This window comes from Rhincodon typus, chromosome 2, assembly GCF_021869965.1.
Source record: "Rhincodon typus isolate 14 chromosome 2, sRhiTyp1.1, whole genome shotgun sequence".
NCBI lineage: Eukaryota > Metazoa > Chordata > Chondrichthyes > Orectolobiformes > Rhincodontidae > Rhincodon > Rhincodon typus.
Genome location: NC_063333.1, coordinates 94,796,045 through 94,822,399, shown reverse-complemented (window position 1 = coordinate 94,822,399; position 26,355 = coordinate 94,796,045). Strand labels below are relative to the sequence as shown.

At 40.4% G+C, this 26,355-nt stretch overlaps 1 protein-coding gene across 7 annotated transcripts in view; it reads left to right on the top strand.

Annotated features, from left to right (window-relative positions):
• Window positions 1-26,355, top strand: part of plekha8 (pleckstrin homology domain containing, family A (phosphoinositide binding specific) member 8) — a 61,539-nt gene that overhangs the window by 25,844 nt on the left and 9,340 nt on the right. For 6 of the 7 annotated variants that reach the window (XM_048617755.1, XM_048617730.1, XM_048617754.1 and 3 more), the window contains 7 exons: window positions 5,347-5,499; window positions 9,343-9,383; window positions 10,263-10,399; window positions 11,834-12,017; window positions 13,159-13,244; window positions 21,472-21,530; window positions 21,677-21,807. In XM_048617755.1, the coding sequence (XP_048473712.1) occupies window positions 5,347-5,499; window positions 9,343-9,383; window positions 10,263-10,399; window positions 11,834-12,017; window positions 13,159-13,244; window positions 21,472-21,530; window positions 21,677-21,807 (791 nt within the window). The remainder of the gene's footprint in view (window positions 1-5,346; window positions 5,500-9,342; window positions 9,384-10,262; window positions 10,400-11,833; window positions 12,018-13,158; window positions 13,245-21,471; window positions 21,531-21,676; window positions 21,808-26,355) is intronic. The other variant, XM_048617736.1, reaches the window with a different exon arrangement.

Below are 26,355 nucleotides of genomic sequence, written 5' to 3'. Positions count from 1 at the left end.
TGGCCTGCTGTGTTCATCCAGCCCTGCACCTTGTTGTCTCAACATGGAATTATGCTTTTTTTTTTAAAGGATACAACTAGTAGGACACTTAAGGGGAAGCCAATGGATATGTGTATTTGGATTTTCAAAATGCATTCAACAAGGTGCCTCACAAGAAGTTATAGTTCAAAACTAGGACTTGTAGCTTGAGTGTAATGTGTTAGTATGGAATGAGGTTCAGTTAATGGATAGAAAATGGAATGTAGGAATAAACTGAACGTTTTCAAGTAACTGGCAGGTACTACAAGTATCAGTTCTTAGACATTAGCTACTTAAAATCTGTATTGATGGCTTAAATGAAGGGTTTGAATATAATAAGTTTGTTGATTAAAAATTTAGGCAGGAATACAAGCTGTGAGGGGCGCACAAAGAGGCTGCAGAGGGATATAGATGGGTTGGGTGAGTGAGTAAGAACATGGCACTTGGAATATAATGTGGTGCACTATGAAAGTATCCACTTTGGCTGGAAGACGAAAACAATTTATTTTTTGAGTAGAGCAACTGGAAATGTTTACTTTCAGAGGGAGCTGGACGTTCTTGTTCATGCCCCGTAGAAAGTCAACACGCAGGTAAGCAGCAAGCAATTAGAAAGGCTAATGGTGTGCCAACTCCTATTACAGTACACCCCTGTTCTAAGTTGCCCCTTTTTAAAGTGTTCAACTTTAATGTCACTTTGTTAATGAGGCCATTATTTGTGTTTATTGTCCAGAGTTTTCACATTGCTGGATCTGATCAGCATTACGTGACCTCCTGAACCTCACGTTACTGCACTCCCACCCGCTCTCACCAGTTCTCCTGATCACTGCTGATTTCCTTCTCACCAAACCTCTCCAGCTAGCGACTTACCTCTGAAACTCATTACCAGGAAGGCAATGGCCTAGTGATATTATTGCTGGACCGTTAGTCTAGAGACCCAGATAACGTTCTGGGAACCTGGGTTCGAATCCCGCCACGGCAGATAGTGGAATTTGAACTCAGTAAATATCTGGATTTAAGAGTCTAACGATGACTGTGAATCCATTGTTGATTGTTGGAAAAACCCATCTAGTTCACTAATGTCCTTTAGGGAAGGAAACACCCATCCTTACTTGGTCTGGCCTACATGTGACTTCAGACCCACAGCAATGTGGTTGAATCTTAACTGCCCTCTCGGCAATTTGGGATGAGCAATAAATATTGTCTGGTCGGCGACACCCTTATCCCATGAACAAATGAAAGGAACACTGCAATTTGAAGCTGTTCTTCCTGCCTGTCACTGTCCATTGCCCAAGTCGTCACTTAATGAGAGTTCAGGAGAGGAAAGCAATGAATGGAAAGGCAGGGAGCAGGAAGTTCAGAAAGATGGAGAGTCAGCAGCGACTGGGAGGCTTGGAAAGAGGAGGAGGTCAGTAACAGGAGGAGTCAAGGAGTAGGTCTATCTGTGCATTTTGACAAAATAATTAATAGGTGGGGCCACAGGATTGTCTTCTGCATGGGGTTGAGCAGGTGCCTGGTCTCTAGTGGTCTTCTGAGTGCTAGAGGCCTGGTGTGTTTCTTCCTTGATCAGCTGTGGAGACATATCAGGGATGTATTTACCAGATTGTGCTGCCAAGCCTAATCCGCGGAGGTGAAAGTCTGAGCTTTTGGAAGGTGCAGGTGAAAGCCTTGTCAGTGCTTCCCCTGAGGGTTCAGCGGCTTCCACCTCAGAGCTGGAGGTGGAGCTGAGGATCTCCGATGTTAGACCCTTCCGAGTGGGGGCAGACTGAGTGCTGCTAGTGCCTGAATAAAGATGAGAGCGAATTAGTTATGTAAGAGGGATAAAAGCCTGCACAGATTAAGAATGAGTTAGCACTCATTAATGTTAACGGGATACCAGCGCAGTACAGCATAGCACAATGAAGTTCACTTGGTTGGTTAACTGTTGGGATTTCTCTGTCACCACAAAAGTTGTGTTGTTCTTCAGCCAACTCTAAAATGTCCTCTTCGTGACAAAACGTTCACCACCCACCTGCTGGTCATGGCTTGAGGGAGGTGTCACCAGTGAGTGAATAGGAACTGTAGAGAGCAAAAATGGTCAGTATATTGGGAAGATGAAGTGGATTCCAGCCGTTGGGTTGACAAGTTGCATTCAATAGTGAGAGTTGTTGTCCATGAGATGTGTGTGCAATGGCAGAGTTAAGAGTGAGTGGTGGACCTGTGAGTGTGCGGTAGAAGAGACATTGGTGGCTCTTACCCTTGTGGAGTGTTAAGATCTTTGACCACCTGCTGCCCTGCTGGGTATTGTTTTGACCATTGGACAGAGCACTGACCTGGGCCATAATCTGGGTCCAGGCTGGCAGTGTGGTGGCGTGACCTCCTGTGGACACCAGCTGGATAAAGGATAGCCTTCCCATTCACTGCCCCTCTCTACTTTCTTTCCTGGGTTGTGTATTCTGCAAGAGTGGTGGAGCACCATACTGTGAGGTGTCCTTCCTCGGATGCAGCAAATGAAGTGGAGTGCAGCTGGATTTTAAATATGGCACCAGTGGTGATTGCACAGGAAGGGCACTGAAGAAGTCCAATTGCATAATTAATGAGGTGAAGACTAGAAGATTCCATTAGAAAATTTGTTTTGAGCCATGACAGACCGTACACTATTACCCTCGCTCGAAAAAAACAGTGAATATAGGAAAATTCTGCTTAGTATTTTGTAACAATTTTGAATGTTTCAAACAGATTTCCTGAAACAGTGCCTTTGGGGAAATTTACAGCAGAAATGGTAGGAGAAAGATTAGTTCAATTTACTTCAAAAGATCTGACTTGCTCAAGGAAATACAATCGGAGCAAGGTTCAAACTTTTTTGTCACAAAATTCAAAGAAATATTGTGCAGTTTGGGAATAAAACAATTTACACCTCAACTGATCATCCACATTCCAGTGGAGTATTGGAAGGATGGCCTCAAATTTTCAAGAACATGATTAGAGAGTATTGTCAAGAGTGCCCTAATACTTATTTGCTCTTAGGGATGTCCCTAATGAATCCACAGGATTAAGTCCCTTTGAACTGATACATGGTAATGAGGTGAAAGCAATCCTTACATTAATTAAAGAAGTACACACAAATGAAAGCTTAGAGACTACACTTTCAACCTGTGTACCAGTTTCTGAACAAAAAAAAACTAACCAAGGGATGTAAGTTGGCCAAAAAAAATTTGAAAATGCTTAACAAGCAATGAAAACTAGGTCAGATAAAAAGGCCAAAGCTTGGAAATTTTTTTTTGCCACAATGTGTTAATACTGTTGCTGTCTCTGAGGAACCACTAAAAGCAAGGTTCACTGGACCTTATGAAATCAGAAGGAAACTCTAATAAGTGAATTATGTGATGTGTACTCCAGACAGGAGATAAAATCAGGGAGGATATGTGTTAAAGTGATACCACAGCAAGGAGGAAAGTCAGAATACCTTTTACAGTGGTGAAAGAAATATGGAGTAAAATAACAATATCAGGATGATTCATGACTAAAGAATTAATCACTTATTACTTTAAAGCTCAAACGTTGACCCACCAGTAATCAGATTGAATAGTATGGAGGTATTTGAGAGGTTGAAAGGAATATTACGCCGTCTCCCAGAGAACAATGAAGTGACTTAGAGAAGCTATTACAGAACTATGAATTGATTTACATAAAATACCTGCATTTGAGGTAGTGCCAGACGCATCCCCTCACCCCACAGATTCCAACTCCCAACACCTCCACTCCTGCTGGATCCTATTTCTCCCACTAAATCTGACTTACCCTAAACACTGCATCACTTACCCTGCCTAATCATTTGGCACCATACCACCTATCCACCTGCCAACCAACTTAACTGGCACTCTATCCAACTGGCATGTTACTTAACTGGTATCATACATTCTGCACTCTAACCTCACACTTACCTTATGTCCCTACCATTTGATAGAAACAGTCAAAGTGACTGTCTATGGTTCTGGACCTTTCAAATTACAGAATATGACAGATGATTGTTGTGAAAAGGGGGTGTTGTTTGCTTTCTGCTGACCATTCTGCACAATGAGAGAACAGTCAGTATGCAAGTATGGCTCCAAATTTCTGAACGAGCCCTGATTGGAATCTCTTGTCAGAAATCTCAGCGTGAGTTGCCACTCCTCTCAAAATTTGGCTCCATTTCTTGTGGAATTCTAGTTTCTTTCTAAGGCATTGATAACAGACAAATAGTGCGGAGAAATTTAGCTGCATTGCGGATGAAGAAATCGTAGTCAGACCTACAAAGATAAAACAAGTGAATGTCTCAGTGCTTGAACTGTTGAACCAAAATTGGCAAACAGTACTTGAGAAGACCATTGCTGTCCTGACATCACTGCTTCTGGAACCAACAGACCAAACTGTCTTTTGTAATTGTTCGCTTCCTCAATTTAATTAATGTGCCATAAAATTACCTAATGAGAACAGTAAAGGCACCTCATTGTCTTTGAGCCAATTTGAGGACGTGACTTACACATCCCATCCTATTGTTTTGTGTACTGTCCCATCAAAGGAAATTGCATTTTCTTGAATTGTTACTGAGTCCTGAATGTTGGGATTTTTGGTGCCAGTCAGTGCTTCCTTGATTCTCTGCTGTTGGTGGAATAAACCTTTATAAATTTACTGAAGATGAAATTCTACATTGGATATTTTCTGTTCACTAACACCTTTTAAAACCCCAAACATGGAACCAAGAAGAATGAGTAATATATCATTGGTCTTTTTCTTAAATTTGTTCTCCTGCCCTACCCATTGTGCATTCCAGGTAATTTTGTAGTTCCTTTGTTGATGGCAAGACAAATATCACTAGTTGCACTTTAATCTTCTGTTTCCCATGTTTCTTCGCAATCTATGGAAACCTGACTCTTACTCTGATAATCACAATCAAACCTATGCAAATAGTTATTTTTCATGCAGTTTGTATTGACAGTGACCTATCACTACAAAATAAAAGTTATTTAAGATAAAGCAATATTAAATGCATGTCTTTTTACTGATTTTTTTTGTGATAATAGAACAATCAACCAATCATATAATGTTCTCCTGTGTATGTATTTATATTCTGATTTTCAAGAGGAGGTTCTTACTGTTTTAGGAGGGTAGGGAATCCCAGAATAATTTTATTGTGATTTGCATGCAACTCTGTTTTTGAGACTGAGTTTGAGGAACCCATTAATGTCATGACATCATAGGTTGACAAGCACGAGCAACGTAGTGTCATCCATCAGAATCCCACTTAAAGCTTCAGACTGCCTAAAGCAAAATTATAATATTGTTTTTTTTTGTTCTTCTTTCTTCATGAAGATTGACATGGCAACTCTTCTCAGATCAACTTGCAACACCTTTATGAAGACATTGGACGAATGCATGCAAATTGCAAATGCTACCTTGCGGCCTGAGCTGTTGCAACCTACACCTCCAGGTTCCCCACATGTGACTGTCATAAAATCAAACAGAGTATGTTTGATTTTTAAGCAAATATTTTTATTTATATTCTATCTAACTTCACTATCTGTAAAGGCTCTCTCAAATGATACATGCTGAATGTCTGTTATATCTCTGTCTCTTTAATTTCATCTTGCTGGTCCAAATTGAATGCAGTTCAGTGTCCTGGAACCATGAGCTATTTATTAATAAATTAGTATCACAAACACATCCTTCTTACTAAAGTTACAGATGATTAATTGCATTTATTTTTTTGGCCTAGCTCCCGTTCATTAACAGCATCCAAATTGCAGACGAAAGAGATTTTAAAAAAACAGGAGAACGTGAAATAAGAAAGCCTTTAATAAAGAGCGAAAGAAACTAATCTCATTTCATAGAATCCCTACAGTGTGAAACAGGCCCTTCAGCCCAACAAGCCTACATCACCCCTCAGAGCATCCCTCATAACCCACCTAATCTACACATCCCTAAACACTATGGGCAATTTAGCATGGCCAATGCATCTGACCTGCGCATCTTTGGACTGTGGGAGGAAACCAGAGCACCCGGAGGAAACCCACGCAGACAATGTGCAAACTGCACACATACAGTCACCCAAGGGTGGAATCAAACCCAGGTCCCTGGCGCTGTGAGGCAGCAGTGCTAACTAGTGAACCACCATGCCACCCTTTCTGTCCCTTTGCTAATTCACTGGTCTCTTTGTGACAGAAGTAACCACAAAACCAAAAAAGGTATTCAAGAAGGAAAATTCCTACAATGGTTGTGTTTTTAATGCCTTTTAATATGCATTTTTCAAAAAAAAGGAGTAACTTATCAAATAGACTGTGGCAAATTACCTGAAAAGGTAAAGTATCTCAAACATTTGAACAACAGGTTAAGCAAAAATTTTCATGCTACAGCTATGCCGTGGTAATGTGAGTGTTACTTTGCACTGATAGAAGGCTGTCCTCAGTCCAAAATGATGTTCTGCCTACCTCACAGTTGATCAACATTGTATATAAATCTCAGTGCCAGTGTTACAATTCACATCAATGTCTTTGTTTGAAAGCATCTACTAAGGCAGTGCAATTAAATTAGCATAGTTTATAGTTATTGGTAATCTTGCCTGCCTTATACTACAGTTTCTGGCTATTTTCAAAGTCTAAACATATAATTTGTTCTTTAAATTATCTCAAAGTCTTTTATTTTGTACATTTGCAACCTTCGTAAGCCTTGGTGAACATTTCTTGTGGTTTAGATAGTCAAAGATCCTGCAGATGCTCGCCAATACATGGAAACTCTCTTCCCTAAATTACATGATAAAACTATCTTTTTCATACAAGCCAAAATTATTAGATTTTGTGATATAAAGTGTGTAATTTAAATATGCATTTTAATGTCATTTATTTTTGAGTTTAGGTTTTTATGTAGTGGCATGTGCATTTTTGTTTGTGTCTCTGAAAGGGTTTAGTTATTAACTTATAAAGCTTTCTGAAGCCTTTGCTCAAAATAAAAGAGAATTTGTGGAGGCTAAGGGGAATTTGTTTATATCGGAAAGTTTTTTCTCAAGTGAACAAAGTAAACCATGTAGTGCATTACGCTTCAGTTAGAATGATCTGGAATTGTGTTGTTTGTTGACTTAAGGAAAAGACCCATTGCTTGGAAAACCATTTTACGTTCAGTTTGCAGAAGTCCTAATTGAAGCTGAATGTGTAAACAGTTTGTCCTGAAGGAAGCAGATAGCTTCGAACGACTAAGAAATAGGTTACCTCAGTGTAAAGAATTTAATTTGAAAGTTCCAGACCAGAATTGTTTAGGTACAACACCAACGGGCTTAATTGAAGCTCTGAAAGTCTAGATCCAGTGTTTACAGGCTCAAAGAGAGGCTCGGAGATGTGCATCCTGGGCCTCCTCCAGTGCCACAAGACGCCACACGCAAAATGGAGGAGCAACACCTCATATTCCCCCTCGGGAGCCTACAGCCCGATGGCCTGAATATAGAATTCACTGGTTTTAAAATCTCCCCACCCCCAGCTTCATCCCACATCCATACGTCCCTCTCTCCCTCTTGACCTGACACAACCTGTCCATCTTCTTCCACACCTATCCGCCCTACCCTTCCCACCGACCAATCCCCCAGTACCCTCTACCTGCATCCACCTATCACCATCCCACCTACCTTTCCCCAGCCCCACCCCTCCTCCATCTTTAATTCCCAGCTCCCTTCCCCCTCCCCAGTTCTGATGAAGGGTCCCGACCCGAGCTGTCAACTTTCACTCTTCTCTGATGCTGCCTGACCTGCTGTGTTCCTCCAGCCCCACACTGTGTTAGACTTAAGAAGAGGCTATCAGTTTCGCTAGACTGGGAATTGAAGCATCAGTTAAATTGATTCTTTAGCTGTATATGTGATAAAGAAGGGAATTCTCTCTAGAGTGTTATTGTGATAAATAGAATTGTATTTTACTGTGTGCTTCAAAATCTTTAAATTTGTGTCGGAATGTAAATAGTTTCGTTTATTTCATTTATCTTCATTTTTTTATGTAATAAACTTCTGATTTATTATGAAAACCAAATCTGCAGCATTGCATACTTGCCTACCTTGTTAAAACAAAAAAAAACTCTATCAAGCCAAATTGCAGTTTGGGATCTGACTTCGTAGTAATAACATCAGTTGGGATAATAACACTTTATTTTGAAGCTTGTATGGTTTATATATAAATATCATTTGTAGACTTTAGATTTTGAAATAGTGGCCTATGAGTTGGTTACTTTTGTGGAAGGTTAAAAAAAATTATCATAATAACTATGTCAGACAGTCTTTCCAGGATAATGACTAATTCAGAATAAATCAGAGTAGGGACCCTGGACTGGTAATGGAGGAGTATTTTTATTGTGGTAGTTTATTACTGATCGCATGAACACTGAGGGCTCTTAACTTATTTTTGTTTAAAGATAGCTAAGGATTGATTTTATCTTACAACACTCAGGGAATTAAAGTTTTTGGACAATTGAGATGAGACCTGACTGGCGTCAGAAACAATCATAGTTTCTCTCCAAGAAAATGAGTATAGAACAATTCAGTCAAAGCGTATATATCACAGTAGGAAACTTCAGTTTGTGCAAATTACTTGGTTAAAAATTTGCACATTATCAAAAGCTGGGAAATCTAAATTTTGGCTTTTGAGAATATTCATGTGAAAAGGTTATACACTTCACAGAAAACAATACCTGGGGTGTTTGATATTGAAGATTTGATATTGAGAATTAGCTTTTCTGGATTTGAATGACAGTAAAGCAATGTATTGGGGAATAAATTCAAACTTTGTCTCACTGTGTGTTTTAAAAGTGTTTTTCTCATTTTGTTTTGCATCTATATAACTTTTGGTTTGTTTTGTTTTAGTAATATATTGCTGTTCTGCTGTGAAAGAATCTCTGTGGCCTCATGTGACTATGTTTCGGTGACTGACCCCACATTAACTAAAACAAAAAATATGGTCTATTAGACCAGATTTCATTCTGGGATCTGACTTGTCCAATGGTCCCACCAGCTGGGATCATACCAAAACATTCTAATTAGACCTTAATTGATGAACTCAACAATCTGAACTTGTCACATACTTTGTAGCCTCATCAGTCTACGAAATTGGGAATGTGGAAAATTTAAGGACCAAGTTATTGTTATACAAGACATGTTTAAACTTGGATTGAGACTCAAATGATTTTGGACATGTATCTTAACGAAACAAACAATTGAAACATTGAGGTCAGGAAAATTGTTACTGTAAAACTCATCAGCAACATTTTATCGTTTGTTGACTGAAGAGTTAGAGATGTTGCCATTTTATTCTAATTTGTGTTCTTTTATCATCTTTGTAGATTAAACACCATCATCAATCCAGTTACAGTTGCACAAAAAGGTCAGAACTTATTGGGAATGGTTCCATGCTGAATGTATTGCATAGATCAGCAACATTTGGAATACAATGTTAGACTCGCAGTGTCTCCATTCCAAATTCAAATTCAAATTCAAATTTAGCTGCCCATAATTGTTAATAATGTCAGAGCTCCATACTATGAATTTCTTTTTTAGTGACTGATGACTTAGTAAATGTGGCAAGCGTTCTGAGTCAACAGTGTTTCACAGAATAAAATTAATAACTAAGGCTTTCTGGGAAAAAAAGACTTGATTGAGTTGCTAGTATCAAACTATCTTGCTGCTGCTATTAGGGTAAAAACAAGGAGTGTCATTGTAGACTTAAATCACCGGTCAGTCTTCTAAAAATTGTTTTTGTATGTTCCCAGTTTTGATCAATATGTAAGGTCAGTGGTTAAAGACAGATCAGTGATGTAATACTAAGTGAGAGCTAGTGCTTTTCATTTCCCCTTCTCTGATATGGAGGCTTAATTTCTTCCATTCAAATATTTCCTGGAAGTTAATCTTTGGAAAGATGTTAATGGTGTTGGAAACTGGTAATTTGCTTCTCCTCACTTTGGAGTAGTACATGAAGCAATTACCTGGAAACGTGTTGGAAAAATACTTTTACCAAACAATAGAACAATGTCAATTTATTTAAGATTCATTCTTTGCTTGAAAAAGCGAAACTTGGAATTTGTTGGATGGTAGAATCATATTAATGATGATGTAATATTGAAATGATATTGCAGTTACCATTAAAGTTCCAGATAATTACATTGGTAGTGAATGAAAGATTATTTCCATGATTGCATCGTTTTGTGTGGCTTTGACAGAATCTGGAAAGGATAATTATATAAATAATAATGTTTATTGTTTATAGCAGGAATGAGCCGAATAACTTTCAAAATGGCTCAACAATAGAAGAGGCCAACTTGAAGACTCTGGGAAGACAACAGTCGGAAAATGACTATCAGCATCAAGTAAATTCAAGAGCAGAAAGCACAGAAAATATGGAAGGTATGTTTTTTCAATGAAATGAAGAATAAATATAATGTCAAGTTGTCTGAGAGCCATATGGGTTACTTGTTTGTAACCTTGATTGGAGATTGAACCACCTAATGAATGGAATTCTTGATGGGAACATACTTGACTTTCATTTTACGTTAATACAAGTGCGTTGCAGTAGAAACACTGTCAATAGTTTGTTTTATTTGTTGTACGCAACTGGATGCAGTTTTCAGAATAAAGTTAAAAGAATGAAATTGAGCAATGATGTTACTCAGATTTGTAAAATCCAACGAAGTAGGCCCAGAGTGTTCCTCTAAAGCACCTTGTGATTCTTCACCTATTAAAATCAGTGGGTGGAAGCTGGTTGCACGATGAGTGTGCAAAATCCCTGTCCCTGCCTACTCTGTCTTTGACCAATGAATTCATTGTAATACTGCTTTATGTTTTGGAGTTTTTTGTAAAGTTTCTTAGTCACCTTGGAATGTGCATGAATAGAGAACCTACTTTTAATATAATTTTTGCAGTGATCTAATGCTGCTACAGAAAATTAGTCTTGATATAACGTAGTTTGCATAAGAACCTTAATTTTTTGAAGTCTCGGATAATCTTTTGCATATGTGTTGCTCAATGCCTCTTGCATAATGGTGCGACCATTTTATGGGACAAATGGATTTTAGAGTACCATTATGAAAGTAGTAAATATTTTTATACTAGTATTCAAAGCTCAGTAAACTCTTGAAAAATATTACAAGATTTTCAAAGCAGCTCAACAAAAGAAAAACTAAAAAGTAATGTATCCTTCCAAACAATTACATTTTCTATTCATTTCCCATTATCTTTTGTTCTCAAAGGATGAGATAGAAGAATGAAAACACTGTGCTTCATACCATCATAGTATGCAAATTCCTAAGCTGTGCATGGTGCAACTCAGCAGCACTCTGCATCTCTGAAGCCGTCATGCAATACAAGCTCTGCTTCTGTTATGAATGCTGGTCTTTGTTTTCTACAAAAGATGCTGAACTAAAACTGAATGGAGGCAGTTGTAGCTCAGCATTTTTTTTTAGTAATCTTCCCAGCTACTCCGAGGTTATAAAGTCCGCTTCTTTGAATAGCAACATTTCACATGCGAGCAAAACTTGGTCTTATCAGGATTGCCACTGAAACTCTTGCAAAGTATGTTAAAAGTCATTGTCTGCACAAAGCTACAACAAATGAGTCAATGATCTTGGGTTATGTTGGGGGAAATTACTCTTTCTGCAGGATATGCAAGATGTTTGTATTAAAACTTAGTTCCAGAAAATAAGTATTGGGTATTTAATTGAGCGTCAGTCGATAATTTATATGTGGCCTAATCCAGACGTGTATTTTTTAAATAATGAAAGCTTGTCATTTGCCAAGTCTTTTCTAATTCTGTGCTTTTCTTTCCTGTTGTCATATAAACAGAGAGGATGGACAACTCTGAATTAGTGGTTGCAGCTTCTGAGAAGACTGATATGGATGTTGAACTTCAGCCTTCTGAATTTACAGATGAAGTTCCTGATAGTGGTGAGGCACTGGGTGATACAAATGCAACGCTGGAAACAGAGAATAGAGAGATTCAGACATTCTTCAGTGCAATGGAACAAAGGTACGAATAGTCTTTAAGAGAATTCCCTTGCATTTCAAAAGAATTGCTTCATTCTATGAACTGGATTTCAATCATGAACAAAAACAAAATTGCTGGAAAAGCTCAGCAGGTCTGGCAGCATCTGTGAAGGAAGAAACAGAGTTAACGTTTCGGTTCCGGTGACCCTTCCTCAGAACTGGACCCGAAACATTGACTCTGTTTTTTCTTTCACAGATGCTGCCAGACCTGCTGAGCTTTTCCAGCAATTTTGTTTTTGTTCCTGATTTGCAGCATCCGCAGTTCTTTCGGTTTTTATTTAGGATTTCAATCATTTTGTTTTTGTAATCTCTCTACTTGTCTTTAAGCAAAGGGTAAATTTTGGTTCATTTGTCCTTTATCTGGTTTTACTCTTTAAATAAAGAACATCTTACTGGTTAGTGATGCTTTGGAACATGGACAAACTTGTTTTTTCATAGCCTGAAATGTTCTGGATATGGTGAGATGTTAAGATTTACAACTATAATTCCTATTGGTGTCTTCATCTGAAGTACTTTCTTAAAAGAATCATGACAAATTGCGATAGAAACAATCGAGTTAGGGTGTGGTCCTCAATCTGTCACCATAATGTCAATGAAATTCTCAGAAGTAGCATAAACCACCACTTATGTACTTTGTGCAGAGTTTAAGGAGAACCGATATTGAAATTACTGGTGATAAATTAGCATTTTCAATTGTCAATGAAAATTGCAATTATTTAGTCAGGAATTAAACATTTGGATGAAAAGTTTCAAAACTATCCTCTACCAACTGAAGGCTATAATCAAACTGGGGCATACGTGTTTCAGTTAATCATAACATTGATCTAATACTTGAAACAATGACAACAGACTTACAAATGAGCAAATTCTGATTTTGGCTACCCAATGTAATTTATTTCCTAAATTTATTCATATAGGTGCTACTTTTTAATTGTCTCATTTTGTTTTGTTATTACTGATTACACATGATATTCGCCCAGATTTCACTGCTGTGGCACTGTTTCAACTTCTCCACGATAGCATATCCACTATTTCATCAGCTTCCCTTATGATACAGTGTTCCCTGAATTTTGTTTGTATAATTTTCAATATTTACCAATGGTATATATTGTTTTCATTTTCAGATTTAATGATATCGAATTTGAGGAAGAGAATGGTATTCCTACTCTACCATTTCTGGAATCTTGCTATGCAATAGTTCCAGTGTTAGGTAGGAAATTGCACCTTCATTTTTGCAATATACTTATGGGTGAATGTGAAGGAGCCTGCTTGCTCTGTCATGGAGGGAGAGTTGCAAGCAAATTATTCTGACCTTCCTTTAATTTCAAGATGTTGTCTGTTGTTGGCAAGTAACTTTTTTTTAATCTCACAGCCTATGGCATAACCCAAATATAGTTGTGGTATAATATTTTGTGTGAATCATTTAACCTTTATAAATTTTTTTTGTTAGTCGTAAGCCCAAGGAAAGCAAGAAAAAGAAAATGCAAATGTTTGCAAATGCAAAAAGCATATAACGTTTGGGATTGATTTCTTGTCATACTGCAGACTTTTCTGCACTTTTGAAAATGACCATTTCTTGTAAGCAATATTGTGTAACTAATTGGAGGGCTGTTAAGGTCATAAATGATGTAACTAACCCGCTAATTGACGGTAGGGTAGGAGGGTGTTGCTGAAATTTTTGCATCATATTCCACAGGTATTGGTCCTGTCTGAAGACAGAGGAAATCTCAATTTGGAATTTTAAAATTTGTTGCTATAACTTATAATCAGTCTGTTCATAGCATGATTTCTAGGATGGCGAGCATGTTGTATGGTGAAACAGTGGATCAGCTGGGCCTGGACTCACTGGAGTTTAGAACCATAAGGGATCTCAGTCAAACGTACAAAATTCTGACAGGAGTCAAGGATGATACTTCCCAGGAGGGTGGGGATTGTAGAGGTGTTTGTCCAGAACAAGAGGCCACTGTCTCAGAGACATGGTTTTCAATTGCAGACTGAGGGCAAAGAGAAATTTTTGCATTAAGGCAATGAACTTACGGAATTCTCTACCACAGAAAGCTGTGGGTGCCAAGTCACTGAACTTGATGAAGAAAGAAATCAATTATGAGAGGCTAAAGATGTCAAAGGGTATGACATATGGCATTGATATAGAGCATCAACCACGATCATGTTGAATGGCCGTGAGCGGTCGATAAGACAACTGACTTTCTCGTGCTCCTAATTTTAATGTCTATCTCTGTTTCTGTATAACCCATTGTCCATTTGAATATTGACTTGTTTGTGTGCTGTAAAGTCATTCAGCTCATCTAATGCATGCACGTGTTTATGTTCTACACAGAATCCCTTAAAATTACTATGACACATATCATGGGAAATGTATAATATGTCATGATTTATACCACATAGTGCTTTAGAGCATTTGATTGAATTACAGTTGAGAAAGAAGGGTCTAGGCCCGAAACGTCAGCCTCTCTGCTCCTATGATGCTGCTTGGCCTGCTGTGTTCATCCAGCCCTGCACCTTGTTGTCTTGGATTCTCCAGCATCTGCAGTTCCTACTATCTCTGGCTTTCTATCATGTTGGTGTAGGGTGGTGGGGTTGTAAATGGGGGTGAGGTTGATTGAAAATATTGAAATCTGTTTCTTTCCCCAAACTCACTTGAACTTGCACATTTCAAGTTTTAACCAAATCTGGAAGGTGGGTGGGCAACCAATCCATTCCAGTGGTGTAAGTGGTAACTTCAAATACCGTAACCGCAGCAAGCCTGACAGTTGTGCAGCTTCCAGACTTTTATGCTAGAAGCTGGGTTTCTGAAACATTGTGCCAGCCAATTATTTCATTAAGGTGTGATCTTGACAGAACAGCAGATGAGTGCTTCTTCTGTGGATCCAGGGATCTGCCTGAGGAGTCTCTGTGGTTGGCACCTCTCTCCATCCCTCCCAACAGGTCGCAGTATCTCACTTTTCCCCCCCATAATGAGTCCTCTAATCTTCCCATCCGCCAGCCCACTTTACTCAACTGCATGCACCCTGTGGTCAAACTCTGTTCCTGGCATGGTCATTCCTGTTGTCACAGCTTTCAGTGATCTGCTCCCAGTCCAATTGAAGACTCCACTCTCAATCCTGGTCCTGGTGGAAAACCAATTATTGACATCCCCAACATGCTGGGGGTTGAAGGTCCATAGGGTGGCGGGGGAAGTGGTGTCAGGACAGACCCAAATGATGGATTCCCCATTACCCTGACCTTCTGGCCAAACTGCTTTGTGAGAATCAAGTCAGTGAAAATTCAACCCATAATGTCATTTAGATTGGCATGTTGTACATATGGAAAATCACTGAATTGATGGTGAGGAGACAGCAGAAAGATATCAGTACAATTTTGATTCATTCTACCCTCTCCCTGCCACAAGTTCTGATTGCATTGAATGAAAATCTACTCCTTGGTGCGCATGAATGTGTTAGGAGCAGTTCACAGAAGGTTTACCTGATTAATACCTGAATGTCTTATGAGGTTAGACAAGCTATACTTGCATCCACTGGAGTTTAGAAGAGTAAGAGGCAACTTGGTTGAAGTATGATCTTGAGGGGGCATGAGAGGGTGGATGTGAAGATACTGTTTCCTTTTGAGGTGAATCTAGAATTAGGGGCCACCATCTAAAAATAAGGGTCATCCATTTAAAACAGAGATGGTGAATTTCTTTTCTCTCAAAGGATCAGAAATCTTTGGAGCCCTTTTCCTCAAAGGACAGTGGAAGTAGAGTGTTGAAATATCTTTTAATACAAAGATAGACAGATTGTCAATAAGCAAGGGATAAGTAGGTGCCAGGGGCCAAATGACCTACTACTCCTAATTTGCATGTTTATATGTATGGCTCTATGGGTTTGTCCATAAAAGCCTTATCGGTAAAACTCTTTCTTGGTATGCTGCTTACTTACTCATTTTCTTACGCATCACTGGTTTCTCCATCAATTCAGACAGGAATGCACTCTAACCCAGTCAGTTTGTTTTAAGGAAAATAAACCCTTTTGAAGCTTTGTTTGTTCCTTAATGAAAATGTCCTGAATGGAAAGAACCAGATAATATTAAGAATCGGTAGTTTGCAATTTGCCAATATGCAGGCATGTGCTTTATTTTCGGAACCACAGCACTAAGAGCTCCATATGAATATAAATGCTCAAAGTGTGCCAACCACTTGAGTAATGAAGGTTAAGTCAACTGACTGGGCATGAAGTAGTGGGAAGTGAAATTAATAGGAATAAATCCCAAATGTGAGGGCTCAAAACTAGTGGTGTAGAGCCACTTCTAGCAATGCTATATAGATTTACATCAGTTTCTTTTATACATTATGTGTTCATGCATAGCACACCAAGTTAATGAGTAGAGTGGGATGTTTAAGAATGTCTCCGTGTGCACCCAAAAGCCTTGAGTGGATGTCAAGATATCATCAATCAGCAAATGGACTGATCCATTGCCAGTTTAACAAACAGGATCAGTGTATGTACAGGCAGCCTCTTCATTATTCATTCCTGTAACGAGTGTAATGAGGCAACATGGCCCCTGTCTTGAGCTATTTAAAGGCTCTGTTAGTTGATTAAATTTAAAGTTAAGTTTGTGGCAGCACCTTGTTGGGTTGATGCAATAATTTGGAGATCTCTGTTGCACATAATAATAAAAGAAAAGCCAATACTATGTATGGGTATGGGGGCAGTTGTTGCAGTACCACTTGCTCTGCAACATGACCACAACATAGAGAGAATGAGGTAGGCAGAGGAAGCTCTACAAGAAGGGAGAAGAAGGAAGACTTTCCCTAGCTACAAACCAGGATGATGTTCTTCTCCCTGACTGTGAAGGTGGTGTCACCCTGGCATTTTACACCTTCAGATCCTTCCAGTTGAAAGCAGGTGATATTGTGTGGTTTTGCCATTTAAAGATGCATCAAATAGGTCAAAGAAGGTGTGTGTGTGAGGAGAAGGACTCACTGAGGAGGAAAGCCCAGGATAAGCAGGCAAATGGATTTATCACAAAATCAGGCTTTCCAATAGTGCAAGTTTCTCTTGACTCTGCAGTCACTTTATGCCAGTGAGGAGCGATACATAAGGGCAATCACTCAGGCAACAGTCAGTTGGTATGTAACCAAACCAAGACATTCATCTCTGTGAATTCCTACTAGCCTTGTAGCAGCCACAATGCTTTTACACCACATAGGACCACAATGCCAGCCAGCTTCAGACTTCCCAGATGCACCAGAAGATGGAAGTTGGCAATACATGGCTGCTGACCCCTTTCCTCTATCTCAGCACACAATGAAACAGCCTTCAATGAGAGCCAAAGAGCAACTTCCAAACCATGGAGCAAGCCATTGGCATTCTCAGGCAATAGTTTTGCTGTCTATTTTGCCCAGGGGTTCTCTATGTTACACCATTTTTATGGTGGTCTCCTGTGTTGTACGTAAGTTATCACAGGCTATCTTTAATTTGGCTACTTACTAAGAAAACTCCCAGATAATCAAACACTGAAACAATTACTTCACTTAATGCATGGAGCAACCAAAATGAGACCCCTCTAGTAAGCAAGTTAACCCGAACAACTCAACTTAGCAAAATTTCACCAGTTATTGGATAATAGCTATGATTCCAACCAGCAGCGCCTATCTATGGATGTCCGGAGTTCGTTCCTTGTGCAGTGTGGTTCTTCGAAGTTCTGCAATTGAAGAATCCTGAAGTTAAACTCTTAGAGCATTTTCTTTCTTGTGAAGTTTTATGATGTAACATTATTGATGACCGTTCAGATCCATTCATCCACAACATGGATTACATATCTAGAATCATCAAGCATGTAGCTTTCTGCCTTATCAAGGAGTAGCTTCTCTGTTCCTTGTTTTTTTTTTCAGTGTTAACTATCTGTTCAAAACACAGCTTATCCTGTCATTAACCCTTTCACCTTAGAGCATTCGTTATGTTGGCAGTCTTAATTGCCTATTTGTCACAAGGCAGCAGATTATCAAGCAGTTGTTACCTCCTCTCTCTCAGCAAACAGTTTGATTATGTTGCTTCAACTCCTTCTTCCCAGAGATGATTAATTTGTCATGTTGCTTTTAATTTCTTTTCAACAGTTTCTCCTTGTCTCTTTCATCTGATAGAATGGTTTATTCCAGAAAGAGTTATTGGTAATTCTTGTAATCCCTGAATAATTATTCACGTTCTGAAGTTTATAGTATTGCAGCTGTGTCCAATATACTTTGCAAGTTTGATTGCCTTCCATTAGCTCCTGGGATTTGGAGACGAACGGAGAAACAGGAGGAGGAACAAGAATCAAATCCATCAATTGCAATCAGTCACATTGAAAAGAACAGTATTGAGACTCTTAGTCAAAAGCAACTTTGCTACCCTGCTTGGACTTGGCATTCCCCAATCGTACACTCACATCAGAGTGCCCGTTGCCATGTTCCCTTGATTAATATCAAGTAGTAAAGGCCACTATCAAAAACATTCACTCAACAGCTTCAAACAGCAGCTCATCATAAATACAAAAGAAAAGGAACTACTCACACATGTGCAATTCCTTAGTGTCAATGTTTCTGTGCAGTGCTTACTCAAGTGACTGGTAGCTGATGAAAGGTTGCTGAGTTTTAGTTGGGGTGCAGGGATGGATGGCCTTTAAGGTTGACCTTGAGCATTTGTGGGCACTGTGAGGGCCTGACTTTCAATTGCATCATCTCAACATGGAAGGCAGTAGCTTTGGCAGCTGACTGAGAGGCAACAGCTTGCGTGCTGACATCTGTGGTTCTCGCATCCTCCATCTGAGAGCTCTGCTGTGCAGCTCTGAAACATCAGGGATCCTCTGCATCTGCTGCACTTGAAGCTGGGACAGTAGCTGACATTCGTTGCATTGTTGTTCATTGGGACTGTGCTGCCTGTCTCTTCCACGGTAACATGACATAAAACCTGATGTCGGGTTGGAATGGTCCATGCTCCTTGTGAGTGACTGGACGCTGTCCTGCCAATGCACCAAGAATCTCAGTGTGCACTGTCATCTGCATTTTTGTGTCTTCATCCCCTATAGAAAACTCATCTGTGATCTGACCATCCAGGGAGTTTGCACACAAACTGTCCTACCCCCTCCATTGGTCTCCATTTAGTTTATGTCGAATGATTCACTGAGTACTGATCGCAGTTCTGTATCAGCCTCTGAGGTACAAGAGTTTCACCCCTGAGCTGGTGGCTGCATGTATAAAGTCAAGTAGCAGTGCCTCCTGTCCACCATCATTTTGTGTACTGACACTGTAGAGGCTAGTGTAGAATCACAAGGAGTACATGGAATTATCAGAAATGGCTTGGGGTAGGATTGTGGTGGGGGCTGATGTAAAGGATACGGAGGGGTGGGAATGAGATCACAGACAAAATCTGCCACATGGAATGCGGATAAAGACTTTGACTGGCTGGACTACAGGAACGTGCTGGTGACAGTGCTTGGGGGCCTTGGTTTGTTCCTCTTTAGGCATCTTCATAGGCTGAGTAAACATCTGTTCTTAATATATGAAAGCAGCTAAAGCATTAAAAGAGCACTGGAGGGAGAGAAGGTGTTGTGGGAAGGAAAGCAGGAGTTGCCAGGTCCTAACACTTGCAGTTCCCATTTCCTGACATCCGTCAGGGTTAGGAATGGAGAAGATGCATGAGACAATAATTTACCGTCAGCCACATTAGCCTCAGCAATGTGTAGTCACTTTGAATTTGTGGCATTGGTCGCAATGATTTGGTGGACCATCTCCTCGAGGGTGCTGAGAAGATGCAGGCAAGTTAGTCTTCCTGCCCATTATGGATCACCTTCCCCAGAAATGGAGAGGGCAGAATATAGGTGTCAGTGCCTAATTTATTTTTGGCGGTTATGATGGTGTTAAAACTTACAGGCAACTGTTTAATTCCACATCCCAGAAACAAATGAGTTGAACTAACCTAAAACTTGGTCTTTTAGTTTCTTCTAGGTAGTATGGAAGTTTGAAAATTTTGTCTGATGATTACCTCACAAGACTTTACAAATAGCATGCTTTTTGTACATGCTGTCATACAGCAGTCAATTCTAGAGTATTGAACAGGTCTTTTGTCCATTCTTAGTGTAGAAGGTACAAGGAATTCTCAGGAATAGAGTCATAGAGTCAGAGAGCTTTCCAGCACGGAAACAGATCCTTTGGTCCAAGTCATCCATGGCGACCAGATATCCTAAATAAATCTAGTCCCATTTGCCAGCATTTGGCCCATATCCCCCTAAACCCTTCCTATTCATATACCCATCCAGATGCCCTTCTAAATGTTGTAATTGTACCAGCCTTCACCACTTCGTCTGGCAGCTCATTCCATACATGCACCACCCTCTGTGTGAAAAAGTTACCCCTCAGGTCCCTTTTAAATCTTTCCCCTATGCCTTCTAGTTTTGGATCTGCTACCCTATGGAAAAGACCTTTGCTATTCACCCTATCTATGCTGTTCATGACTTTATAAACCTCTATAAGGTCACCCCCTCAGTCTCCAGCACTCCAGGGAAAATAGCCCCAGCCTATTCAAGTTAAAAATCAAGAAGTGAAAAGGATGAAGGTAGTTGAAACAATCACAATCATGAGGGAAAAGGTGCCAAGAAAGGTAGAAAATTGCTGGACCTAATGGCCTGTTCTCCAAAATTTTAAAAGACGTGCTGCAGAGATAGTATTGAAAGTAAAAATTGCAAATGTAGCCACCATTTAAGGAAGGAGGGAGACAGGAAGCAGGAAACTATAGACTAGTTAGCCCAACATCTGTCAAAAGGAAAATATTAGAAACCAATATTAAAGAGGTGTTTAAGCAAGAAGTTTAGAAAATCATAAAACCTTGTTTACTTTGCTTGATTGTACTGTGAAAGAGTCATGTTTGACTAATTCAGTAGAGTTCTTTGAGGAAGTAACAAGCAAGCTAACCACTTGGATTTCCAAAAAGCATTCAATATGTTGTCATATCAAAAAATACAGCACAGAATAAGAGCTCATGCTGAGGAGGGTAACATATTAGCATGGAAAGAAGTTGAGTTAACTAATAAGACAGAAAGGGTACTGATAGATGAGCCATTTTCAGGTTGACAAACTGTAACCGGGTGTGGCACAGGGATCAGCGCTGGGGTCTGAAGCACATACAATCTAGCTTCCAATTTGTATCGATGAAATGACTGAAATATTGTAGCTAAGCCATTGATCTAGGTAGTGATGCACACATCCTGTGAATGAATAAGTAAAACTAATTCCAATGTTCCATTTATTTTAATTTTGAAATAAATACTTGTCTTACAGCCTGCCTAATTATTTTCAATCATAAAGCTGCTTCAAGTGTTTATTAATTGCAGAGATATCCTTTTTTTTACTTTTAATTTCAGTTTCAGTATGCCACACTAAATCTCTGTCACTTTTCCCCTTGCAGATAAACTTGGCCCAACAGTCTTTGCTCCTGTTAAATTAGATTTTGTTGGCAATATTAAGGTAGGTGATTTGTTATTTTATTCCTCAAGGTGTCATTTATTTACTGTATGTCAATGATTACTTGTAAAATTGATTATTTAGATTACATTGGCTTTTTAAAACCGTTTAAGTTTGATCATGGTTGCAAAGAAGTATTCTGTTTTCAGAAAATAAATCAGAAATACATCACTGATTCCATAAGGTTCACTACCCTTCAGAAGATAGTGCTGTATGAATTGGAAACTGATGAGGCTACAGTTAGGAACTCTGCTACTGAGGCACTCCTTTGGTTGAAGAGGTATGTATGTGCAATTTCCTGACCATTTTCAAAAAAAAATCTTGATTGGTTCTCTCATGAAGACATTGGCTTATAATGGGAATGTGGTTCCATGCTATGGTGCTAGTGGATTCCCTGAACCTTTTCTAACCCAAGTCTTCATCTATCTCTGATAAATGAGGAGTATCAGTCTGATTGAAATGAAGGGACATTCTAACTGAATGCTGGAAATTTACAGGCTTTTTTGTTCAATAGAGGCCCCTAAAATGGAGTAACTGTGGTAGTCATTTCCACTCTTCTTCCTGTTCCTCCTATTCCAAAAAGGGGCTGCAGCCATTCTCTCATATATGAGCTACAATAAATTAGCTCCAAAAACAAAATTTGAATTGGCGAACTTTCTCAACTGTTACTCTGTAATAGATCAATTTGTCTACTGAACTACCAAGTCATGCTAATGAGAATATGGTTATCTTGCAGTGAGCGTGTGAATATATAACTGGATATTTTCATTATGCATTTTGACTGTTATAAATAATCATCAATATTGCTCCAGGAAAGTTGTAGATAATTGGGAAGGTTTAAGCAGCTGTATACATGAATTTTTTTCAATTGTGACTGCTGTGTGTTGTCAGATTATATATCCCCCACAGCTACAGCAATGTGAGATTAAAAGAGACCATCATGTGAATACTCTAAATCTGATAACGATGTTGACCAACACTGAAGTAATATCTAGTTGTCATTTATGAAGGAAGTTCCTTTCCTTTTGACTTTTCTCTGTTCAGTCTTTTAAAGACATTTTGCTCCTGCTTAGATTCTATACAAAGTGGCTGCCTCTGATAGCTTGCACATAGTTAGACCCATGAGTACACACAAAAACAGAAACTGCTGGAGAAACTCGGCATGTCTGCCAGCATCTGTGGAGGGAAAACAGAATTAATGTTTTGAGTCCAGTGACTCTTCTTCAGAACTTCAGATTATTGGGAGGTGGGAGGAAGTGAACTATGGGTGGAGATGGAGGCCAGAGAGAAAGAGAGAGAGAGAACAGCAGTTGGATAGATAAGGGAATGGATAATGGTAAGCCAGGGAGAAAGAAAAGCTGCTAAAGGGGACTATTAATGGGTGAAAATGGGTTGGCTGTGGTGAAAGCAACCTGTGTAATGACAAGGCAGCATCAGAGGAGGAGGAAAGTTGATGTTTGGGTCGGGACTCTTCTTCAGAAATGGGTCCCAACCCGAAACGTCAGCTTTCCTGCTCCTCTGATGCTGCCTGGCCTGCTGTGTTCCTCCAGCTCCACATTGTGTTATCTCTGACTCCAGCATCGGCAGTTCTTACTATCTCTGTGTAATGACAAGGTTGGTGGTGTGGGCATGGAAGAAGGTGCTGAGGCCCTTATTGGATCACGAAGGCTGGAGGGTCCACAAGTGGAAAATGAGATTCCGTTCCTCCAGCTTGTGCTGAGCCTTTAAGGACAACTGCAGCTGGTGTAGTTTTCTCAGGCATTGAACGATATGGACACCGGTGAAAAAGTTGGGAAAATTTGTACGTGATTGGTAGTGAGACACTTCTCCATGCTGAAGCAAAAAGACCTGTTTTCCAATTCAGTGTTGAACAGTGAGATGTGATTCTTGCTAGTGAGCAACAAGAAGCCCATTTGCACGTGTTAGCAAGTATTAACATCAAATTAATTGATGTAAGTTAATCTCACAGCATTTCTTCCTAAATTCCCACTCCCCCACCTGCCAGACAGCAACTAAATGCCAACAATTCCCAACAACAGTGTCAGACCTGGTGACTTGAGCTGGCTGTTTACCCCCATTTTGGACACGAGAGATGAACATCTCGGGGCATACGGAACAACCGTATGCATACCCTGTTCACAGACCTTGGCATTGGACATGTACCAGCCTCACTGCATTCGCATGGCACATCTCTGACCACTTACAATTTGGCTGTGTATTTTAGTGCAGCACTTTGGATGATATGGAACTCTGCAGAGGGAGGGGGGTCACTGACAGTCAGAACCACCCTGACCACAATGAAAGGACAGTGCAGGATGATAGTTGGCATGGTGGGGCTTAATTTTGTCGGATGAAGTTGTTATTAAGTATGTTGTGTGGGAACATGTGGAGGCTCAGTATTGATTGGCCTGACAGGGAAGGTCAGGAAGAAAGTAATATGGAGGTTTTGTGTGGGGGCCCTTGATCACCAGGCTGAGGATTTAAGTCACCGAACCGAGTATGATCTGCATTGCCTTCCATACGAATGGGAATTGTAAATATGCACTGAAAATGGCAAATAGCTGTGACCACATCTGTGGACAGCGTATGTTTTTTCTGTCTGACAAGCAGGCTATATGTGAGTAATGCCAGGCCCACCAAGCAGCAATTGCTTTAAGATGCTAGGAAGCCTGCAGGAAGTGCCTCACCCCTGACTCCCCACATCCTGTCCACTATCTACAAGGCACCAGTCCAGAGGGCGATGGAATATTTTCCACCTGCCTGGATGGGTGCAGCTCCAACAACACTGAAGAACCTTGACACCATCCAGGACAAAGCAGCCCACTTAACTGGCACTACATCCACAGACATTCACTCCTTCCACCACCAACGCTCAGTAGCAGCAGTGTGCACCATCTACAAAATGCACTGCAAACATTCACTAAAGATGCTCAGACAGCACCTTCCAAACCTGTGACTGCTACCATCTAGAAGGACAAGTTCAGCAGAAACATGGGAACATCACCACCTTCAAGTTTCTCCTCCAAGTCAAACACCATCTTGACTTGGAAGTAATTGCTGTTACTTCAGTGTCACTGGGTCAAAATGCTGGAACTCCCTCCCTGATGGCATTGTGGGTGTACCTAAGCGAAATAGACTGCAGAGGCTCATCAAGACAACTCACCATCAATTTCTCCAGGGCAACTAGGAATGGGTAATAAATGCTGGCACAAGCAGAAATGCATACAAACTGTGAATTAAGAAAAAAAGCAGCATGATATTGTCGCTGTTGCTCTGATGCAACAATGGTGCAGAGAAAAGGAGATGGAACAGGCACATCAGCCAGACCAGTACCAGCAACATCCCGCGAATGCTGGACATCCCCCACATGACATCACAGCTGAACGTCTCCTCAAGATGCATAGGAGGCACAGAGACTATCATCCTCAATGCCATTTCTTCCAGACGAGCGAGGCGCAGTGTTGCTGCAAGGTAGGGATTTTGCAGGAAACTGTCTTTGAATTATGCCAGCTGCTAGAGCAGGAATTGCAACCTGGAGTGAATGGCCAAATTATCACATTTGTTTCTGTTCTGAGAGGCAAATGCATCTTCTGTTTGTTTGTTTTTTGTTTGCTTTTGCTGTCACTGACTAAAAATGAATGGTTTGAATCATTTGAAGGCTTTCCTCCATGTTATTGTCTCCTACTGAAGGATGCTGGGCTACACTTAGTGCTGGGGACAGCATAGCAGTGACTTCAACTGGGTTCCAAGATGGGATGAGGTGAAGGGCGGGTAAATTGTGTTGCTTGTGTCTTAAATTGGAACAGTGTAAGAAGGTAGGCTTGTATGTACAAAGTGTCAGCTGTGCCACCTATGTGACCTGAAAAACATTTGTTTTTAGTTGCCCTCCCATACTGTGTGCATGGTGCAGGGCAGCTCTGGACTGCCAGTTCTTGACTGGGTGCCCAGCCAGACTTTACAGATAGTACCAGCACCAGGGAGCTGGGAGGTCCTGGCAGTGGTGACCGCTTCCACCAACAGCAAGTGTGAGAATACAAGGAGCAAAGAGATGATGTATTGAGGCAAGTTTGGGAAGATAACTTGAGAAAACAAGCTAAATATCACTTACTTCTGTGTTCTCCCTGTGACAAAATACCCTGATAAAATATTGGGTATGGCTGCAGTTGATGCCATGACCATGTCATGACCTCTGTACTCCCACTTTATTCCTTTTTACATGTTGTTCATGAGGACCTGAAGGTGATTTTTCACAGGAAGCAGCGTTGTGCAGTGAGGCCAGGTACTAAAAAGCTTTTGGAACCCAATGGGCTGAATGCAGTCACAAAATGGTCCTTCTGTTCACCTGCACATCTGCCAATGTGGTATACTGCATCCGCTGTACCCGGTGTGGCTGCCTCTACATCGGGGAAACCAAGCGGAGACTCGGGGACCGCTTTGCAGAACACTTACGCTCGGTTCGCAACAAACAACTGCACCTCCCAGTCGCGAACCATTTCAACTCCCCCTCCCATTCCTCAGACGACATGTCCATCCTGGGCCTCCTGCAGTGCCACAACGATGCCACCCGAAGGTTGCAGGAACAGCAACTCATATTCCGCTTGGGAACCCTGCAGCCCAATGGTATCAATGTGGATTTCACAAGTTTCAAAATCTCCCCTCCCCCCACCGCATCCCAAAACCAGTCCAACTCGTCCCTGCCTCCCTAACCTGTTCTTCCTCCCACCTATCCCCTCCTCCCACCTCAAGCCGCACCTCCATCTCCTACCGACCAACCTCATCCCGCCCCCTTGACCTGTCCGTCCTCCCTGGACTGACCTATCCCCTTCCT